Here is an 18,125-nt window from a genome sequence, read left to right on the forward strand (position 1 = left end):
TCTCATAGAATCATAATGTAAAATTATATTTCCCCTCCTCACGGTACACTAGCTGCCCCGCATATTTAATCTTTTTCTGCCTGCTGCCTGCATCCCCCTCTGTTCGACTTGTTGATGCTGATTTTGAGATGTCATTTAAAGGACAGAAAATGTGTTGGAAAATAGGAAAACTACTACCTCTGATAATGGCTGGCTTGAACAGGCTGTTTCTGTTTTAATTGGATTGAATTCATTCAAGATGAGAGGTCATTTTCTGCCGTGGAGATCAATTTGCTTGGAATTGATAAAGAAAAATTCGTATTTTTAAAACTAATTCTCACATTTAAAAGCTGGAAATAACTAAAATAAAACCTACGAAATGAGGATCTGAACGCCTGTAGTTGATGTCGGTCGGTGGTTTCAGCACCTGGGCTTTTTGGTCCAGTTAAAACATTTAATTTCTAGTTTTGTTTTTGGTGAAATGCGTCTTTAAAAATCATCCCAAACAGCCATGGTGAGCAGCTTTACATTTTGGTGAGAAGTTGAGACTTTTCTTGAATAAAGACATTTACAAATCCTAAAACCATCACTTTCACAGTAGCTGAATCTGCACGACTCATTATGATTTGATCTTTGGAAATACATCAAAATAAAACGTTTTCACACAGACTGTAAAGTCACGGACAGACTGGCAGAAAATAGGATTCACACAAATTAAAGGGAGGATTGACACCTATACTCAGCGTGGAACCAGACATGAATTGGAGAGAAAAGCAATGATTTGGAGGACACGGCTCTCACTGTCAAGGTAACAGCCTGTGATCACATGTCCAGTGAATCTGTTTGGTACAGTTCAAAGAAACTCGTGCGTTTAATCATTTCCTGCAGTCAGTGTGATGTGGACTAAAATAACTGCCTGAAAATGGAATGACTCTGTTAACTTCTAAATGACTTTGGCTCTGTGAAAGAAAAACAGACCAACAAATATGAAAAGTTAGACAAAAAACGCATAAAGGGTGTTGCGAAGGTGCTGAGCAGATGCATGCTGCTGGAACAGCTGCCCTGCACCTTGACATCGATTCTTAAAAAAAAAAATAAAAATCTTTGGAACTATGCTCGATGAATGAATACCTTTCCCCCTGAAGGTATTCCCTCCTCTGGTGTTTTGATGAGGCTTCATCCACTCGCCAGCCCCAAGTGGATTCAAACCTCGTCAGCAGAGATTTCAAATATAGGTTGCAAATCTTTTAAAGCTTTCAAAGAAACAGCCCTATTAAATCCACAAATTTGTGATGAATGCTCAACGAGCCGATCTCTTAAAGTTCCACTCCAGCAAATGTTAATTCTCTTAAAACTCATCAGCGTCCCTCAAAATTGTGCATTTCAAAGTTTTATCCACAAATTAAGAACACCGATGGGCTTGACAGGGCGTGCTCTGCTCTGCGTTTCCTGTCCTCTCCACCTACCTTGTACTTTCGCCACTATCTTGCTTCTCATTTCATTGGTTTCACAGCTTGCAGACAGCCCCACCCAGCAGGTTGTCTGGATGGGTTCCTCCAGTCTTCTACGTGGATTACACAGGACCGTCTTGAGTTTTCCTTTCTGAGACTCAGGGTAGTGATCTCAAGCAGAAATCTCAAGCCACTGCATTGGTGGCTGATTCCGTTCATATTATGTCCTGTTACATGTAAAAAAAAAAGGAAAAAAAGAAAAAAAAAATCGTATTGACATGTTAACAAGGTTGAAAACTTGATTTTTAGCAGAGGGGGTCTTTAAGTAAATATCAAAACATCATTCTTATATATAGTATGAGTCCGTAAGCCGTATATAATCTCCAGCTCGGGGTTTGAATTGCAAAAAGCCAGCGTGAACGCAAATCATATTAGTGAGTCTAAGAGGCTTTCAGACTTCTACCAGAGTACCTTATTTTGTCCCCTGCTCCTCAATATTTCCTGATGCCTCTTCTCTTGCCATTCAATGTTTCCTGTTATATTAAGTGTAACAGCTTTGTAGTGAGTCACCAGTTTGCTTGTTTTCCCAATTCAAGACAACAGCAAAAAAAAAAAAAAAAAGCTTTGGCTTTACCGTAGAAAGGGCAAGAGTTTAGGGAAAGTGTTGAAAACTGCTGACATTGAGTTGTGCACATCATTGCATTTATGAGCTGTGGAGGTAGCTGTCACATATTTTTGTTGATGGAAACAGTGCGTGCTTGTGTTGTTTTTTCCCCCGCATACAGAAATAATATTTTCTGGGTCATTGTGTGTCCCATCATTGAGTTAGTTCTCTTTCATAATATTTCGCTCGATGTCTCACTATGGGATGCACGCCCCCGCTGCAGACCTCAGAAGCATCAATCTCATTACGCCAATCCTGATTGGCTGGTGAAACGTGTCCGTCCGCACCAGGTAGTCCCACCTACCTTAAATACCTCCTGCGGACGGCACCACGTCATTCAAACACCTCTTCTCACTCGGAGCATATCTCGCGTCCTCTGGCCAGCTAGCTTAACTGTCCGCAGACGGATCTTACTCAGCTTCTGTCGCCGGGCGCTACCTAGCCTTGGATACATTTTGCTTCGTCGGTCACACCAGATCGAACTCAGTGCTTTCCTCGCCTCTCCACGGCTTGGCCAGCACTGTCCTCGGCGCCTCACCACGGCTGTTCGAGTCCCGAGCGTTAGCACACCAGCTATCCTCTCGGCTTCACAGTTAGCACACCAGTTAACTGCCTCAACTCCCTGCCTGCACACCAGCTCGCGAGGAATGGAGGACAAAACCCCTCACACCAGAGGGCACGGAGACTCCGGGGCCCGTCCCTGTCGCTGTGGGAACAAGATATCGAGTAAAGATCCACACCAGGTCTGCTCGAGCTGCCTGGGGCTGCAACACGCCCGGCTGGCTATCGACGTCCCCGGCTCGTGTCAACACTGTGCGGTGTTCACCATCAAGAGTCTCCGCAGACGGCTAGCCCGCCAAGCTAGCTTGTCTGGACATGACCCCTATCTCCCTTCCGACGGCGCCGCCGTCGAGGGTGGAGAGGAGAGAGGGGTTGTTGCGGTGGCGGTACCGGAGGCTAGCGCCAGCTGGGGCTCCCAGCTCGGCCTAGCCGCGGATCCCCCGCAGGAGGAAGACGTCCTATTGTTGGACTATGGGGACGATGAAGATGCCGCCTCGGACCTCCTCATATCAGAGGATGAAGACGAGGAAGACATCTTCATCACTCCGGCCCGGGCTGCACAGCCCACGGCCTCCGTCGCCTCTCGGGATGGAGATGAGAGCAGCACACCAGCTTCTCCCCTCGCCAGCTCGGACATGCTCGACGTGTGCAAACGCGCTGCTGCCCGGCTTTGCATCCCCTGGCCTGCTGTCGTAGCTGAGACCTCCAGATCCCGCTACGAGGGGAAGAAATTGCCCTTGGCCAAGAGCGCGACGAAGCAACTTCTCCCCGTCTTCCCAGAGCTGCTGGATGAGGTGGCGCGCTCATGGAGAGACCGCCCATACAGCAGCAGGAGCCCGATTCCCGGGGCCTCGTCCCTCGACTGTGAGGCGATGGAGAGCCTGGGTCTGCTCCGCATGCCTCCGATGGAGCCACTCGTTGCAGCCCACCTTCACCCCCGGCTGTCAGCGGTGTCCTCCCGGAGCCCCAGTCTGCCGTCCAAGTCCGACCGTTTTCAGTCGGCCCTGACTGAAAAGGCTTACAAGGCGGTGGCGCTTTCGGCCAGAGCGCTCAATGTCCTCTCCCTGCTCACGGCTTACCAGGCTGAGTTGTGTGAGGATTTTGGGCAAACTCAGGACCCAGCTACGTGGGAGGAGATACCGGTCATCACCGACCTGTGTCTCCGTGTCCAACGCTGCGCGGTCCGGGCCACGGGAAAAGCGCTGGGGACGATGGTTCTGCAGGAACGAGCGAGGTGGCTCAACCTCGCCAACCTGTCAGACAGAGAGAAGGAGGACGTCCTGGACATGCCCATTGTCCCGGAGGGGATTTTCGGCTCCGCGTTGGACTCGATGCAACGGCGGTGTGAAGCCAAAAAGAAGGAGGATGAAGCTCTCCGGCTCTGCCTCCCTCGAAAGTCCCCGGCTCCCTCTCCGACTGTGCAGCGTAAAAGCTTCGCACAGGCCGCTTCCCAGGTTTCGCAGTTTAAAACGCCCAAACAGACGAAACCCCAGCTCGCCCCGGGCCCCCCGCCCGCTCGGGCCGGCTGGCCCAGGAAGCCCTCGGTCCCGGCTGCAGCTCCGCCGGCACAGCCCGTGCAAGCTGTCTTCAACCAGGCCAGGAAGAAGAAGAGAGCGGCCTGATCGCCCCTCTCTTCACCGGTGATGCAGCTGGATGTTCCCCGTTCACCAGCTCCACCTGTTCGGCTTTTGAGCGTGCTCCCGGAGGCCCACCACGCCCCCGTCTCCCGGCTGCCACGGACCGTGCCAGAGCAGACCGGGGGAGACGGACATTTGACGGCGGAGGGTTCAGCAGTTGCCCCTCTCTCATGTCCACAAGCACGCACAAGCACACACATTTCTGTAAAGAAAATAAAATGTGTCCCGCTGCAGCATCCAGGCCGAAGGCCGAGGGCTCAGCTAACAAAAGCCAAACAAAATATCAAAATAAGCAGCGTGGTGGTGACGCCCGCTGTCCCCCCTCGGCGAAAAGCCACGGCTTTCCCCGGGGCGAGGGGTGTGTGGGCCCGGCCGCTGCTCTGTCCTCCCGGGCAGAAACGCGCAGCGTCACCCGGGGGTCATGTCACTGTTCCGCCAGGAGAGGGCGCCGTCGCACCGCGGCTGGGGCCTCTCACGGCGGAGGGGCTGCGGTGTGTGTCCACTCTCTCCCCCAGATGGGAGCGATGGGCCGCTCTCGCAGCCTCACCCTGGGTGGTAAAGACGATCTCGAGGGGCTACAGGCTGCAGTTCGCCGCTGTTCCCCCGAGATTCGCCGGTATAATATACTCCCAGGCTCAGGGAGAGTCAGCTCGTGTTTTACAGGAGGAAATCCTCTCACTGTTAAACAAAGGAGCAATCTGTGTCGTACCTCCCGCACAGTGTCAGAGCGGTTTTTACTCCAGGTATTTTCTGGTCCCCAAACGGGGGGGGAGCGGAATTCGCCCTATCCTGGATCTACGTGCTCTGAACAAATATCTCAGGAAATACAAGTTCAGGATGCTAACACACGCATCCCTGCTGCGTCTTGTGAGACAGAACGACTGGTTCACTTCTGTCGATCTGAAAGACGCGTATTTCCACATCCCGATATATCCTCCCCACAGAAAGTATCTGAGATTTGCTTTCCAGGGGATCTGTTACGAGTACCGCGTGCTCCCTTTCGGTCTGTCCTTAAGCCCGAGGGTGTTTGTGCGGTGCACGGAAGCGGCAATAGCCCCGCTGAGACGGCAGGGCATCCGCTTGGCCACATATCTGGACGATTGGCTGCTGTTGGCACAATCGGAGCAGGAGGCCAGGGCGCACACGCGTATTCTCATACGACACCTATCCGATCTGGGTTTCGTGATAAACGCGGAAAAGAGCATGCTGTCCCCGGCACAGGGCATAATCTTTCTGGGATTATCCCTGGACTCGGTGACTTTCACAGCGCGTCTCTCGGGGGACCGAGTGAAAGCTTTCAGGGCATGTCTCGCGCTCTTCCGTCCAGGCAAATCTGTTCAGTTCAGATTATGTCTGCGGTTACTCGGGCTGATGGCGTCTGCCATACTCGTAGTCCATCTTGGCCGGCTCCACATGAGGGAATTCCAGCTCTGGGTGGCCTCATGCGGGCTGGATCCCGTGCGTCATGGCGCACGGAGAGTGCTGGTCACACCGGGGTGTGCCAGGGCACTGCGCCACTGGCGGGTCCCGTCCTTTCTGACCCACGGGGTGCCCATGGGTTCCGTCCTGTCCAGGAAAGTGGTCACTACGGACGCAAGCCTGACAGGTTGGGGCGGAATTCACGAGGGCCGGTCTGTGAGGGGCCGCTGGAGTGTGGATCTCCAGCGCTCTCACATAAATTTTCTGGAACTTTCAGCGGTGTTCCTCTCCCTGAAACATTTCCTTCCGTCTCTCATGGGTCACCATGTCCTGGTGAGGACGGACAATACGACTACGGTGGCGTATATCAACCGTCAGGGGGGATTACGCTCCCGTCAGTTGCATATGCTGGCACGCAGACTGATCCTGTGGAGCTGTGGTCGTCTCCTCTCCCTGAGAGCGACGCACGTCCCGGGAGTCCTGAACACGGGTGCGGACCTGTTGTCCAGGGGCGCGCCGGTATACGGGGAGTGGACTCTGCACCCGGAGATTGTGGAACAGATATGGGCACGTTTCGGCCGGGCCGTGGTGGATCTGTTCGCATCGAGAGACAACACGCAGTGCGCGCTGTTTTACTCTCTCCGCAGCATGGATGCTCCCCTCGGCGTAGACGCACTAGCGCACGCCTGGCCGCGCGAGCGTCTTTACGCATTCCCCCCCCTGGCCTTGATACCCCCCACTCTGTCCAGAGTGAGGGAGCACGGCCACGCACTGATTTTGATAGCTCCGCATTGGCCTGCGATGCATTGGTTAGCGGAGATATATCAGCTGATGTGCGCTCAGCCCTGGCAGCTCCCGCTTCGCAGGGACCTGCTATCACAGGGGGGGGGAGCGGTCTTCCACCCGCACCCAGAGCGCCTGGCACTGTGGGCCTGGCCCCTGAGTGGCTAAATCTGTCAGCTGTGGGTCTTTCACAGCGGGTGATTTCCACTATACAAAACGCTCGAGCCTCCTCCACTAGGTCTCTGTATGACTGTAAGTGGAGAGTGTTTGAGGGGTGGTGTCACAGAAATGGCCACATTCCTTTTCAGTGTCCAGTAGGAGTGATATTGTCATTCTTGCAGGACCTGATTGACAAAGGAAAAGCTTTCTCCACGGTTAAAGTGTACTTGGCGGCTATCGCCGCCTGTCACGTGGGTTTCGGGAAGCTAACAGCGAGCCAGCACCCGCTGGTTTGCTGCTTTATGAAGGGAGCGCGCAGGCTTCTCCCCGTGTCCAGACCGCTGGTACCACCATGGGATCTGGCCGTGGTCCTGAAAGGGCTTAAGGGCCCTCCCTTTGAACCACTGGAGGGGGCAGACTTGAAACACGTGTCTCTCAAGACAGTGTTGTTGCTGGCTTTGGCTTCGGCTAAACGGGTCAGTGACATCCATGCGCTCTCAGTGCATCCCTCATGCGCTCAGCTCTTTCCGGGGGATGTGAGGATGATTTTGAAGCCCAACCCGGCCTTTGTGCCTAAGGTGGTGGGCTCATGTTCTCCTATTGACCTTGTGGCTTTTGCTGCCTCACCAGGTGAGCAGATGTCGCATGCGTTATGTCCAGTCCGTGCAGTGAGCACTTATATGGACAGGACGAGGGGTTTCAGGAGGAGCGATCAGCTGTTCGTCTCCTGGGCTAACCCTCATAAGGGGAAACCTGTCACAAAGCAGCGTCTATCCCACTGGGTGGTGGAGGCGATTGCTTTGGCTTATACGAGTCAGGGTTTGCAGCCACTTGTGGGCCTGCGAGCGCACTCGACTCGGGGCTTGGCCGCATCCTGGGCCTTATTCAGGGGAGTCACTGTTCAGGACGTTTGTGCTGCAGCGAGTTGGTCCTCGCCTCTCACTTTTGTCCGTTTCTATATGCTGGACGTCTCCGCTCCGTGCGTGGCTAGAGCGGTTTTGCTGTCCTGATTGGAACAGTGTACTTATCCCTATGGGTTGGTGGACGCTGGATAAGCTTGTCTGGCAATACGGGAGCAACCATATCCCATAGTGAGACATCGAGCGAAATATTATGAAAGAGAACTTTAGGTTATTTACATAACCCCGGTTCTCTGAGTAATATGAGTGAGATGTCTCACCAGACAACCCTTCTTGCTTGGGCGAGTGAGAAGAGGTGCTTATCTTGAATGACGTGGTGCCGTCCGCAGGAGGTATTTAAGGTAGGTGGGACTACCTGGTGCGGACGGACACGTTTCACCAGCCAATCAGGATTGGCGTAATGAGATTGATGCTTCTGAGGTCTGCAGCGGGGGCGTGCATCCCATAGTGAGACATCTCACTCATATTACTCAGAGAACCGGGGTTATGTAAATAACCTAAAGTTTCGTGTCATCTATGTCGAGCCCTTCCACACTTTGGTGACAAATGTTTCATGGTGATAAGTTTCAGCCATTCACAGCCTGGATAGCCAGTAGTCTTCCACCTAATTTTGGGGGGGGGGGTCTGATCATTTTCAGCTCCTGCTCAGTTGTGAAAGAGGTTATCAGCCTGTGCAGCTGCTGAATAGTGATGAACATCTGCATACGAGGAGAGCTTATGCCATCCACAGCTGCGCTTTGACTTTACTTCCTGCCATTTCAGATTCCACAGGGGAGCCCCCCCCCCCCTCTTTCCAGAATACCTCTCAAAACATTGCACACAGATCTGAGTGTGGCTGCTGACAGCCAGGTGCCTTCATGAAACTTATACACACTCAAACGGAAACACTTGAGCCATGTCACAGCCAGCACAGCTCAAATAGATGCTCTGACTGACAGCTGCAGCTTGAGAAAAAAAAACTCCATTCCTCCGTGTCCCGTGTATATGAAGGCAGTCGTGTTTGATCGTTATTTTCATGGGCTTTTTTTTTGTTGTTGTTGTTTATTTTTGTGCTGTTGAATTTTCTGCAGATCTGGTTTGTGTTGCAGTGTGTGTGTTTTTTTTTTTGTGAGAGTCTGAAGCAGAAGTGTGAATCGAGACTTGAAACTCCTTATTGTCATGTCCCCGTGGTGTTTGAAAAGATACCCTGTGGTGAAGAGATGAAGATTCACAGAATGTGTCTGTGTGTTTGATGGTGTTTTTGTTCAGTTCTTTTATGATTTCTGTGTTCGGTTTTGTTGGAAGGTAGCCTGTCCTGAATTCAGAGACGGTGACAATAGAGCTGCCAATAACATCATCAGCAGTGTTGGCAAACGCCAAAGAGGGACTGCAGGAGTGTTGTTAACTTGTTTACAGTTCCATGTGTGTGTCCCTTCTGCCAGCTTTTTGAGTCAACTTGTTTTTTTGGTGCGTGTGATTTTGTGTGTCTTTGTGTTCAAACTTGTCTCGTCTGTCCTTGACTTAACGTGTTTTTCATTTGTGACAAAGGCTTGGAAATGTAGAAAGTATTTTTCCGTGTGCGTTTGGAGGCCGTTTTGTTTGTCTCTCAAATTGCGTTTGGTGCTTCTAAGTCTAACTAACTTCTCCTCTTGTGGTTTTCAGTCACCAGACACAGTCGACCTGCTGGGATCATCCGAAGATGACAGAGCTCTACCAATCACTAGGTACAAAACCCACTTTAACGCATGGTGGCTCTAGGTCCCGAGTGTCTTACATCACACGATATTTTACAGAACCTTGAATGTTGAACATGTTACGACACTCATGTAGTGGCGTTTAGCTGAGATTTAGGTGCCAAGGTTAAGGCTTATTCGTATAAATATCCGAGAAATACATTTCCAGTACAGTGGAAGGATAAAGAAATCCCCTTTTAACCAGATGGTGTTTGAACTATATGTCACACAATTTAAGAAAAGACTTAGGAAACAGAGAATGGACCCATGCTTCCTATCTAAGAGCTCCCGTAGAAGCTTCCTCTCTCCTTGCTACTTAGCACTACACTAGAGGTGTAATTGAGGGACCTTTGAGGATTGCAGGGGGGGAGCGGGTCTCCAGAGGAGAAAAGCACAAAGCCAAAAAAGTGTAATGAAAAAGCACCCCGTCGATTCTGTCCTTTCCACAACGTGGCAGGACAAAAAGGCCAGCAGCGGCACAAACACAAGCCTATGTTTCAGGTTGCTATTTCTCATAGTTTGGGCATCCAGCAGCCACAACAGGCACATGTGCTTCTGCAAACCTTTGCATCAACACTGAACAAATATAGTAAGGTGCCGGCCTTTAAGGCAGGTGAAAATTCATTCTCTGCCTCTTCAGACTTCATTGTCTCCTCTAAGCAACTACAGAAGAAAATGAATGCCTACACAACAAGAGTGGGTCTATTATAAGACATTGAAGCTATTAAGGAGAACTGTTAAAGTGAGCAGAAAAAAAAACAAAACAAAACAACAAAACATCAGTTTTATGTGACACAGGAGTGGCAGTCCACAGTTCCACTCTGCAGTTTAACACAGAGTTTACACAGAGGAGTCGTCTACAGAGTTTTAACTGCAACATCATCACTAAAGACGGAGAAAAGCCTGCGAGGTTGCATGAGGATAAAGCAGAGAGCTATTTCAGCCATTGTTGTGGACAGAAGTTAAAATTGAGCAACAATGAGAACCGGTACAGTCTGTCTGAAGAGGATGTCAGTGGATCGATGTGTATACTGTCAGCCTAAAAAAAGAAAAAAGGAAGTTTGCTTCCACAACAGGATGCCAAACACATCCCAAAATCCACTTTTAGCCATAAAAAGAAACACAGACTGAAACTTTTGGACAGGCCTTTACAGTCCCTCTGACTTTATCATGGTTGAAGATCTGAAGACCGTTCTATTTTAGCTGTGAAGGCAGCCTAAAAATATCTCAGAGCTTGAACTGATTTGCATGCAAGAGTGGTTAAAAAAATTCCTGAATCACAAATCGAAAGAATCAGTTGTCATGAAAGTGTTTTTGAAGGCGAGTCACTAAGTGTCAACACATTTTAATCTCTGCTGCAGGGGGATTATTTCTTTCTTTCCACTTCAGAAATCAACAAGTTAAGATATTTGCCCCGGAGGTGTGCAAACTTCCCAACCGTGTACATACTAGTCTTTTCATTTAACCCTCTGACAGTTGCTGATCTCTTGCTTCTTTCCTTCTCCATGTCCGTGTCCATATTCATGTCTGTGTCCCTGTGGGAGAGCCAGTATGACTGTTCTTTAATGAGCAGCCTGATTAGTAATAACCTGTGAAACTTTGGGAGCGTCTGCTGTAGGCCAGCAGATCAACAAATAGCACCGGCCCCCTCGGAGACGGAACTCTCTGACCTAATTATAGCGTCCACATTAGCACCCCTTCCTCCGTAGATGATAACCGGCAGAAGTCAGATTTCAGTGAAGAATCAGGTCCTGCTTGTGTTGCCCTCCAGGCAGATTTCTGCTACTTTGTGTTTTCTGATCTTCTGCCTCCAATTTCTCATTGTATATTTACCTTTCATCTCCCTGTCTCTTTCCTTGCCCGAAGCGGACTTGAACAATGTGAGATTCTCCGCATACCGAACAGCCATGAAGATCCGCCGACTACAGAAAGCCCTGTGCTGTAAGTAAGCCACGCACGCACTCACATGCACCTTTAGTATCTACAGCCGTGACCTGCTTCTTTTGATGTTGAGAGGATGCAGTCATGATTTGAAACTTTGCCAGATGCTGTGCCAGAGCAGCATGGGGGCCAGGAATATTTTGGCTTTAAAATTACCCCAGCTGCATGAATATATTCATGTGTGTGTGTTTTTGTGTGTGTGTGTCCACACACAGTCACAACTCGTGCTTAAGCCTGTTGAATATAGCCTAATTTGGAGTGCACAGCCAGGATGTTTTTAGGCTGTTTGCTTTATTCCAAACATGAGAGGTGCAGCTTTCTCCTTTGGAAATGGAAGCTTTGATAAAGGCGGCTTTTTCCCCACAATCACAGGTGGCTACAAACCTCACGTACAAGCACAGATGCACACACTGCAGGTGCATGTAGACTCCCTCTCCCCCTTTGCGAGCTTTCAGCCGGCATGGTTGCAGCTACTTGGAGTCGGCACAGTGTAATAATGGTGACTAATGATAACTATTATCCAGCTGTTGACATTATTAATGCAACAAAATACTGCGAGCAAGCACTGCTCGTTTACACCCTGCTGTTTGGGTGTGTGTGTGTGTCTGTGTGTATGAAACAAACTACGAAAGTACAGGTGTGTGTGCAGCACTGTATAATTGAGTAATTGTGGATATCAGAGTGTTTTCTTCTGTTTGTTAGTTGTTAATGAGTGTGAATGATTCAGGCGTTTTAGTTTTCTATTTCGGATTGCTTCTCTGAGCACTTGTGTGTGTGTGTGTGTGTGTGTGTGTGTGACGGGAATGCATCAGCCTGAGTGAGTTTGATACGAGACACTGCAATTCAATTTCAGCCATTAGATTAGAACAGCGATGGGGCAAAAAGCGCACAGGGGCACAGCAGAGGGAGCTGCACTTATTTTGTCACTAGCCTGGATCCATGTGGTTGGAGACTCGTGTGTGGCTTTGCGAATGTTGGTGTGTTTGCGCGATCGTGGGAGAGGGGGACGGCACACACATACAAGTGTGACAGGGATACTATGAAACGGCTAATTGGGTTAAGTCTGTGCCAGGAGGCTCGAAAAAGCACAAATGAGCTTGCATGGCATCTCGCTAATGTGCCACAGCCCTCTCAGCGGCGTGTAAGGACGAAGCTGGAGAGAAGCAAAGTTTTGCTTTCTGATAGCATCTGATAGCACGGCTGCCTTGCTGTCCCCGCTCCGTGGGAATTACCCCAGTAATTGGTGTTGTCTCGGGACTCTGAGAGGAGGCAGAAGTCAGGAGAGGGAATGAGAGAAGCGTTTCCATAAATTAACATGAAAACATGGCACCTCTCTGGAATATTAACAGCTAATTCTTTGCATTTTTTGGAATCTGCACTGCCGGTCCTTTAAAAAATGTTTTAAAAAGAACCGCAGAGAGAGAGAGAGAAAGCAGTTGAACATCTTAGTTGCTGAAGATGTTTTACCTCTCATTCAAGAGGCCTACTTTGTTCTGAGTTCAGAGCTGATGAATCTTGTTGGATGACAGGTGAAACATCTTCAAGAAACTTCAAGAAGTGCCGGTAGAAGTCTAGTTGCCCTTAACTTGAGTTTAAATTCATCTGCTTATTTGCGGTCCTGCTGACACATATAAATAAGAAATGACATAATTAGGGAACTCGAGACGTGCTGGGCAGAGGGAGCCCAGCTGTTCTCTTGTTTCCAGCCTTACTGCTAAGCTCATCAGCTGACGGATCTACTCTGATGTTGAGCAGATTGATAGAAATAGAAGTGTGGTATTGATTGTCTCATTTACCCCTTGGCAGGAACAGGAATAAGTGTTCTTTAATGTGAACATTGGGATTCCTTTTAGTTATTTCATGTCAGTTTCAGTCTTCATGTTTTATTGGAAAAGTAGTCTCCCACTAATGGCTGAGTTTTTTGCCTATTTTGTGAAGATTATACAGAGTAATAGAGATACTTTGTGTTCAGACATTCAATATACTAAAGCTCATGTTGTATTTTATGATAACTTCCTCCACCTTGTTTTATCTACATGTCTTTGTGTGTGTTTTTGCAGCTCACCATTTTTGATTAGGATGTCAGATTTCTCTCTTTTTGTCAGTACAGTACAAACATGATGGAAGCATGAATATTGATTTCAACAATAACAGTCCTTTTGGGTCCTCGGAAATGTAGCCAAGCAAATGAAATGAAAAGAAACTCGTCTGCCCTCAGTCTGTTACACATGTTGCCCCATTTGTTCATATTTCACCATAATGTCTGTTTTTGCAGTGAAAGCGACCACTTCATGGTTTTAAACTATTTTATACAAAAATATCTGTTTTTTAATGTGCCTCTATGAACAGTCTGTGCTATTTTCAGTTGCTTGTTCTTTTCAGAGTAGATTTGTTGGTATTCTTTAAGAAATCTGGGCTGCTGCTGTTGAAAGCTCAGCGAACAAGCGAGAGGTGTGACTAATGATTTTCTCTCTCTCTTATTTTTCTTCTGGCCTCTGTCACTCTGTGTCACTTTGCCCCTGGTCACTGTTAACCTTCCTTTTGTACTCCTCCCATCTTCACTTATTTCTACCCATTCTCCTCCTTCCCGTCTCCTTGTTCCTTCTCTTCTCTCGTGACCCGACCGTCCCCGCCGCCTGCAGTGGACCTGCTGGATCTCAGTGTCGCCCAGAACACTTTCGAGCAGCACAAACTCACAAACAACAGTCAGCTGCTTTCCGTCCCTGACGTCATCAACTGCCTGACGTCCATTTATGACGGCCTGGAGCAGGAGCACAAAGACCTGGTTAACGTGCCTCTCTGCGTCGACATGTGTCTCAACTGGCTGCTCAATGTTTATGACACGTGCGTATGCGAATCTGTTATCTAATCATGCTGGAGATTATGGATCAACCGATAAGCTTTTCTAAATGAGTCATTAATGATTTTGCATGTTCTATGTTGCCACTGGCATCTTTGCTTTTGGAGTGAATGCAACAAAGTCCTGTAATACGATAACATTTGATTCCTCACGTGCTTTTTGTTTACAAATTGAAATATGCTGAAATATACAATGCATCGCATTTGTAAAAATTGTAAATATAAAGCATATTGATATTGTCAGCATGCTGCATCTGCCGCCAATCGCCCTGGAAATCCAAATTGCTGCTGCACACTGCGTTAAGCGTCAACAAACATTCCACGTGCACGTTTGCAAATATATGCCGCACAAGTCTGAACAGCATCAATGTACATCGCTCTTTGTGTAATCTCATGTGTGCACAGATGCTGTTTGCCAACATCCTGACTGGTGTAAACACTGTTTGTGGGGTACACAGGAAATTTAATTAGAATCACACCATCTCTCACATTCATAGACGTACACACACAATGAGTCAAAGGTCCCTCTTTCCAGGCGGGTAACGGTTTTCTGTCAAGGCTGTGGCATGCAGTATGAGCATTATTCTTTCAGAAAACTTTGCACTGAGGCTAAATATGACTTAATCGCTCTGCTCTCATGTTTGGTTTTCTCTGTCTGCAGTGGCCGCACTGGGAAGATCCGCGTCTTGTCCATGAAGATCGGCTTGCTCTCCCTCTCTAAGGGACACTTGGAGGAGAAATACAAGTGTAAGTAGAAATGAGTAGGTGATATATTTGTAGACGTTCTAAACGCACCATTGTCCCCGCCTGCCTGTGCACTTCAGTCTGCAGCAAGCCCGACCCGCACTGCTGTAACCCCAGCAGTATTAATCAAACCCACAGTCAGAATAAAAGAGCTGTAGAACAGCTTGTCTAATTGGATGAGAGACCTCCTACGTGTTTCCCCGGTTCTTTATTTGATTATGCATTCTGATTTATTTTTTGGAGGATTAAGGAGCGAGAGAGTGTAGGCTTGCTGCCCTGGGAGGAGACTTGTCAGTCTGGCTTCCTGCTTTTTGTCTCTGCCACTTTATCTCCCGCTGTCTGTCTTCCTTTGCTGTCACTGCTCACACCAATGTTCATCTATCTAACAGTTCCACTTTGTCCATTGTCCTATCTTACTTACTCTCACTTTTCCTCTTCCCCACTCTTGCCGTGGCGTGAACCCTATCCCCGAGCCTATTCGTTCCACTGGCAGTTTCTATTAGCTTGAGAAGGGTATCAAGCACGGTTGATTGCATTCTTCCTTCCTCACTCTTTTAGAGTTTCATTGACTGTCAGTTCCATGCATATAGTCTCACTGCATGGCACAAATACCTAACCAGGTGCTCTTTTGGTGGCTGTTGAAAATGTTATATGTAATTGCGCAGCAGAGTGTATTTAGACGGAGATGTAGGTGTTGATGAGTCGGATGTCATTGGAGTTGTGGAAAAAAAAAAAAAATGGTGGTCACAAACACATCATTTTTTGGTGTTTGCATGTGCCATACATGTACACACATGCGTAACAGTAGCTGGAATCACCGCCAGGCTTCACGTGGGGATCAGGGACAGCTGCAGGCAGAGCAGAAAGACCTGTCACGCTGTACGTTTTTCCATCTTCTCTCTTTCCCCGGATTAATCTGTCTTTGCTCATTTTGTGCACGAGCTCTGTCGTGTTTCAAAGATTTATCAGAAAAAAAGTATCAACATGTGTCACGGGGCAGGCGTCGTCATCCAGTACAGCTCTGTCGATCTCCACGAGAAGTGCAAGAGAGTTGGAGGCAGGAAAGGAGAGATTAGAGGGATAAAGCCGAGCATGGAAGAACTAAGAGAGAGATTAAAAAGGAATCTGTTTCCCTCCTGCTTTCTGTGTCCTCCGTACCACCTCCCACACGCATCTACACACACTTCACAACACTTTTACTCCTACTCGCAGCTACACCGTCACTCTCTCCTTTACATCTATTTATACGTGCATCTATTCTTCTTGATATCACCCACATGCTCTGATACCCCCCCCTCTTCTACCTCTTCCTCACCCCACCCCTCTTCATTCTTGCTCCGCCTCGCTCCTCCACAGATCTTTTCAGCCAGGTTGCATCATCAGGCGACACTTGCGACCAGAGACAGCTCGGTCTGCTGCTCCATGAAGCCATCCAGATCCCGAGGCAGTTGGGGGAGGTGGCCGCATTTGGAGGGTCCAACATTGAGCCCAGTGTCCGCAGCTGCTTCCAGCACGTATGTTCACAGCAAGATGAAGACAAACCTGCACGTCAATGTAGTCACACACACGCCTTATGATTTTCCAAACTATAAATTTCATAATCTAATGCTGTGATGGATGGATTATCTGTTTGGCAGAGCGTTACCACTCGCGCTGACCTGTGCAGGAAAGCTTACTTAGCCGTTTGATTTATGCTTTTATGTGTTAGCTCTTTACTTGCTCCTGAAACCATACCATATATTAAGGATTTGCTCTAAAAGTTGACACCATAAGAAAACACTTACATATATTTCAGGATTATACATGACAGTGATGATATCCAGATCAAGTCGTGCCTTAATGAGGTCACAGTGATATTAATTAGTCCCTTAGATAACGAATTACCACGGGTGGTTTTTAACCAGCTTTCCTTCCTGGCTTTGGCTGCTTCACCCATTTTGTTTTTGGCATTTAATGTATTGTTGGATTACTCATTTGTTCTTCTTATGACAGATATGTGGCTTCAGATTCACTTTTAGGATCTGTCCTCTGGTGCCAACACCACCCCTTTTAACATGGATGTGTTTGCAGTTGCAGTTTATTAGTTAGTTACCGGTGTGGTGACGCTCACCACTGTTGTTTTTGTCAGGTTTCGTGAAGCCAAAGTAAGAGCAGATGCTCTGAGTTTGTCAAACTTGCTAGTTCAGGACTCAGAGCTTCGTGGGCTGCAGATTTCTGCCTCTTGTGAGCTGCAGTGTTCAAAGGTTAAACAAAATATCTGTTGCGTTCTCTCACAGTACTTTTTTACATTCGGTTACACACAAAAAAAAACTGATAAGGTGACAGATCCCCAGTGGGAATTGTTTTTTTTTATGTTTTTGGAAACATTTTTTTGTCTTTTACAAACACAAAACGTTCCTGGAATCTATTTCAGCTTAAAGATTTCTATTACAAGGACTTTAGTCCACCTATCTGATACTGCATGATTCAGTGCATCTCCTAAAAGATACTGGTCATTAAGGTCTTTAGGTTCTCCTACCTCCTCTATCCACATCTGTCCCCCTCAATCCTGTAAAATGTGAGTCCATATTTAAGCTTTGTTGACCAACCATGGAGCCTCAAGTGGCTTCCAGGCTCCTGCTGGCTGTCCTTTAGTAGTTTACTGCAGCCAGTTAACCGCTTTGCTTGGGTTTATCTCTGGACATTACCAGCATTTAATGATGTCTCCATCCCCCCGGCTTCACGTTTTTTTTGTTTTTTTTTCACTGTTTCTCCTCAGGCCCATGTTTCAGAAGTCATGAATGGGAGCCAAACGTTAAGTTTTGAACCATTTATACTGATTTTCTGTACTGCACCTTCAAAAACAAAAAGGTTTTAAAGTGCATCTTGCTCTCCGTTTTCTATTTTAAAAAAGACTTACGAACAAGAAAAAAAAAAACTCTCGCTGTGTTGATGTTATATTAACTCATACATGCGCGTATGCACAGACAAATTGCCCACAGACCTGGTCATGAATCTCTGTGTCAGCTGTAGTTCAGTTGCTCATTAATCATTCAACCATCCAACCATGTTTGGCACACACACACACACACACACACACACACACACACACACACACACACACACCCCTCATCTCTCACTGTCTCTCCTGCATTTACACATTCATACAGATAGACGAGCGAAGCTCTGTGCCACCCTGTGCACCAGTTTGCCCTGCCAGTGACAGTGCAGTCACCCACTCCAAGGTTTAATGGGTCTGTGATGAACAAGTCTCACTGCCATAAATTTGGCCTCCTTCACTGTTCCTTTGTTGCTCT

The 18,125-nt window shown here is 48.0% G+C and overlaps 1 protein-coding gene across 8 annotated transcripts in view; it reads left to right on the plus strand.

Moving 5' to 3' along the window:
- The window catches only part of utrn (utrophin), a 163,933-nt gene that overhangs the window by 111,489 nt on the left and 34,319 nt on the right, over positions 1-18,125 (plus strand). For all 8 annotated transcript variants that reach the window (XM_075459716.1, XM_075459719.1, XM_075459715.1 and 5 more), the window contains 5 exons: positions 9,215-9,276; positions 11,152-11,226; positions 13,869-14,070; positions 14,747-14,832; positions 16,186-16,343. In XM_075459716.1, the coding sequence (XP_075315831.1) occupies positions 9,215-9,276; positions 11,152-11,226; positions 13,869-14,070; positions 14,747-14,832; positions 16,186-16,343 (583 nt within the window). The remainder of the gene's footprint in view (positions 1-9,214; positions 9,277-11,151; positions 11,227-13,868; positions 14,071-14,746; positions 14,833-16,185; positions 16,344-18,125) is intronic.

This window comes from Odontesthes bonariensis, chromosome 24 (assembly GCF_027942865.1).
Source record: "Odontesthes bonariensis isolate fOdoBon6 chromosome 24, fOdoBon6.hap1, whole genome shotgun sequence".
NCBI classification, from domain to species: Eukaryota; Metazoa; Chordata; class Actinopteri; order Atheriniformes; family Atherinopsidae; genus Odontesthes; species Odontesthes bonariensis.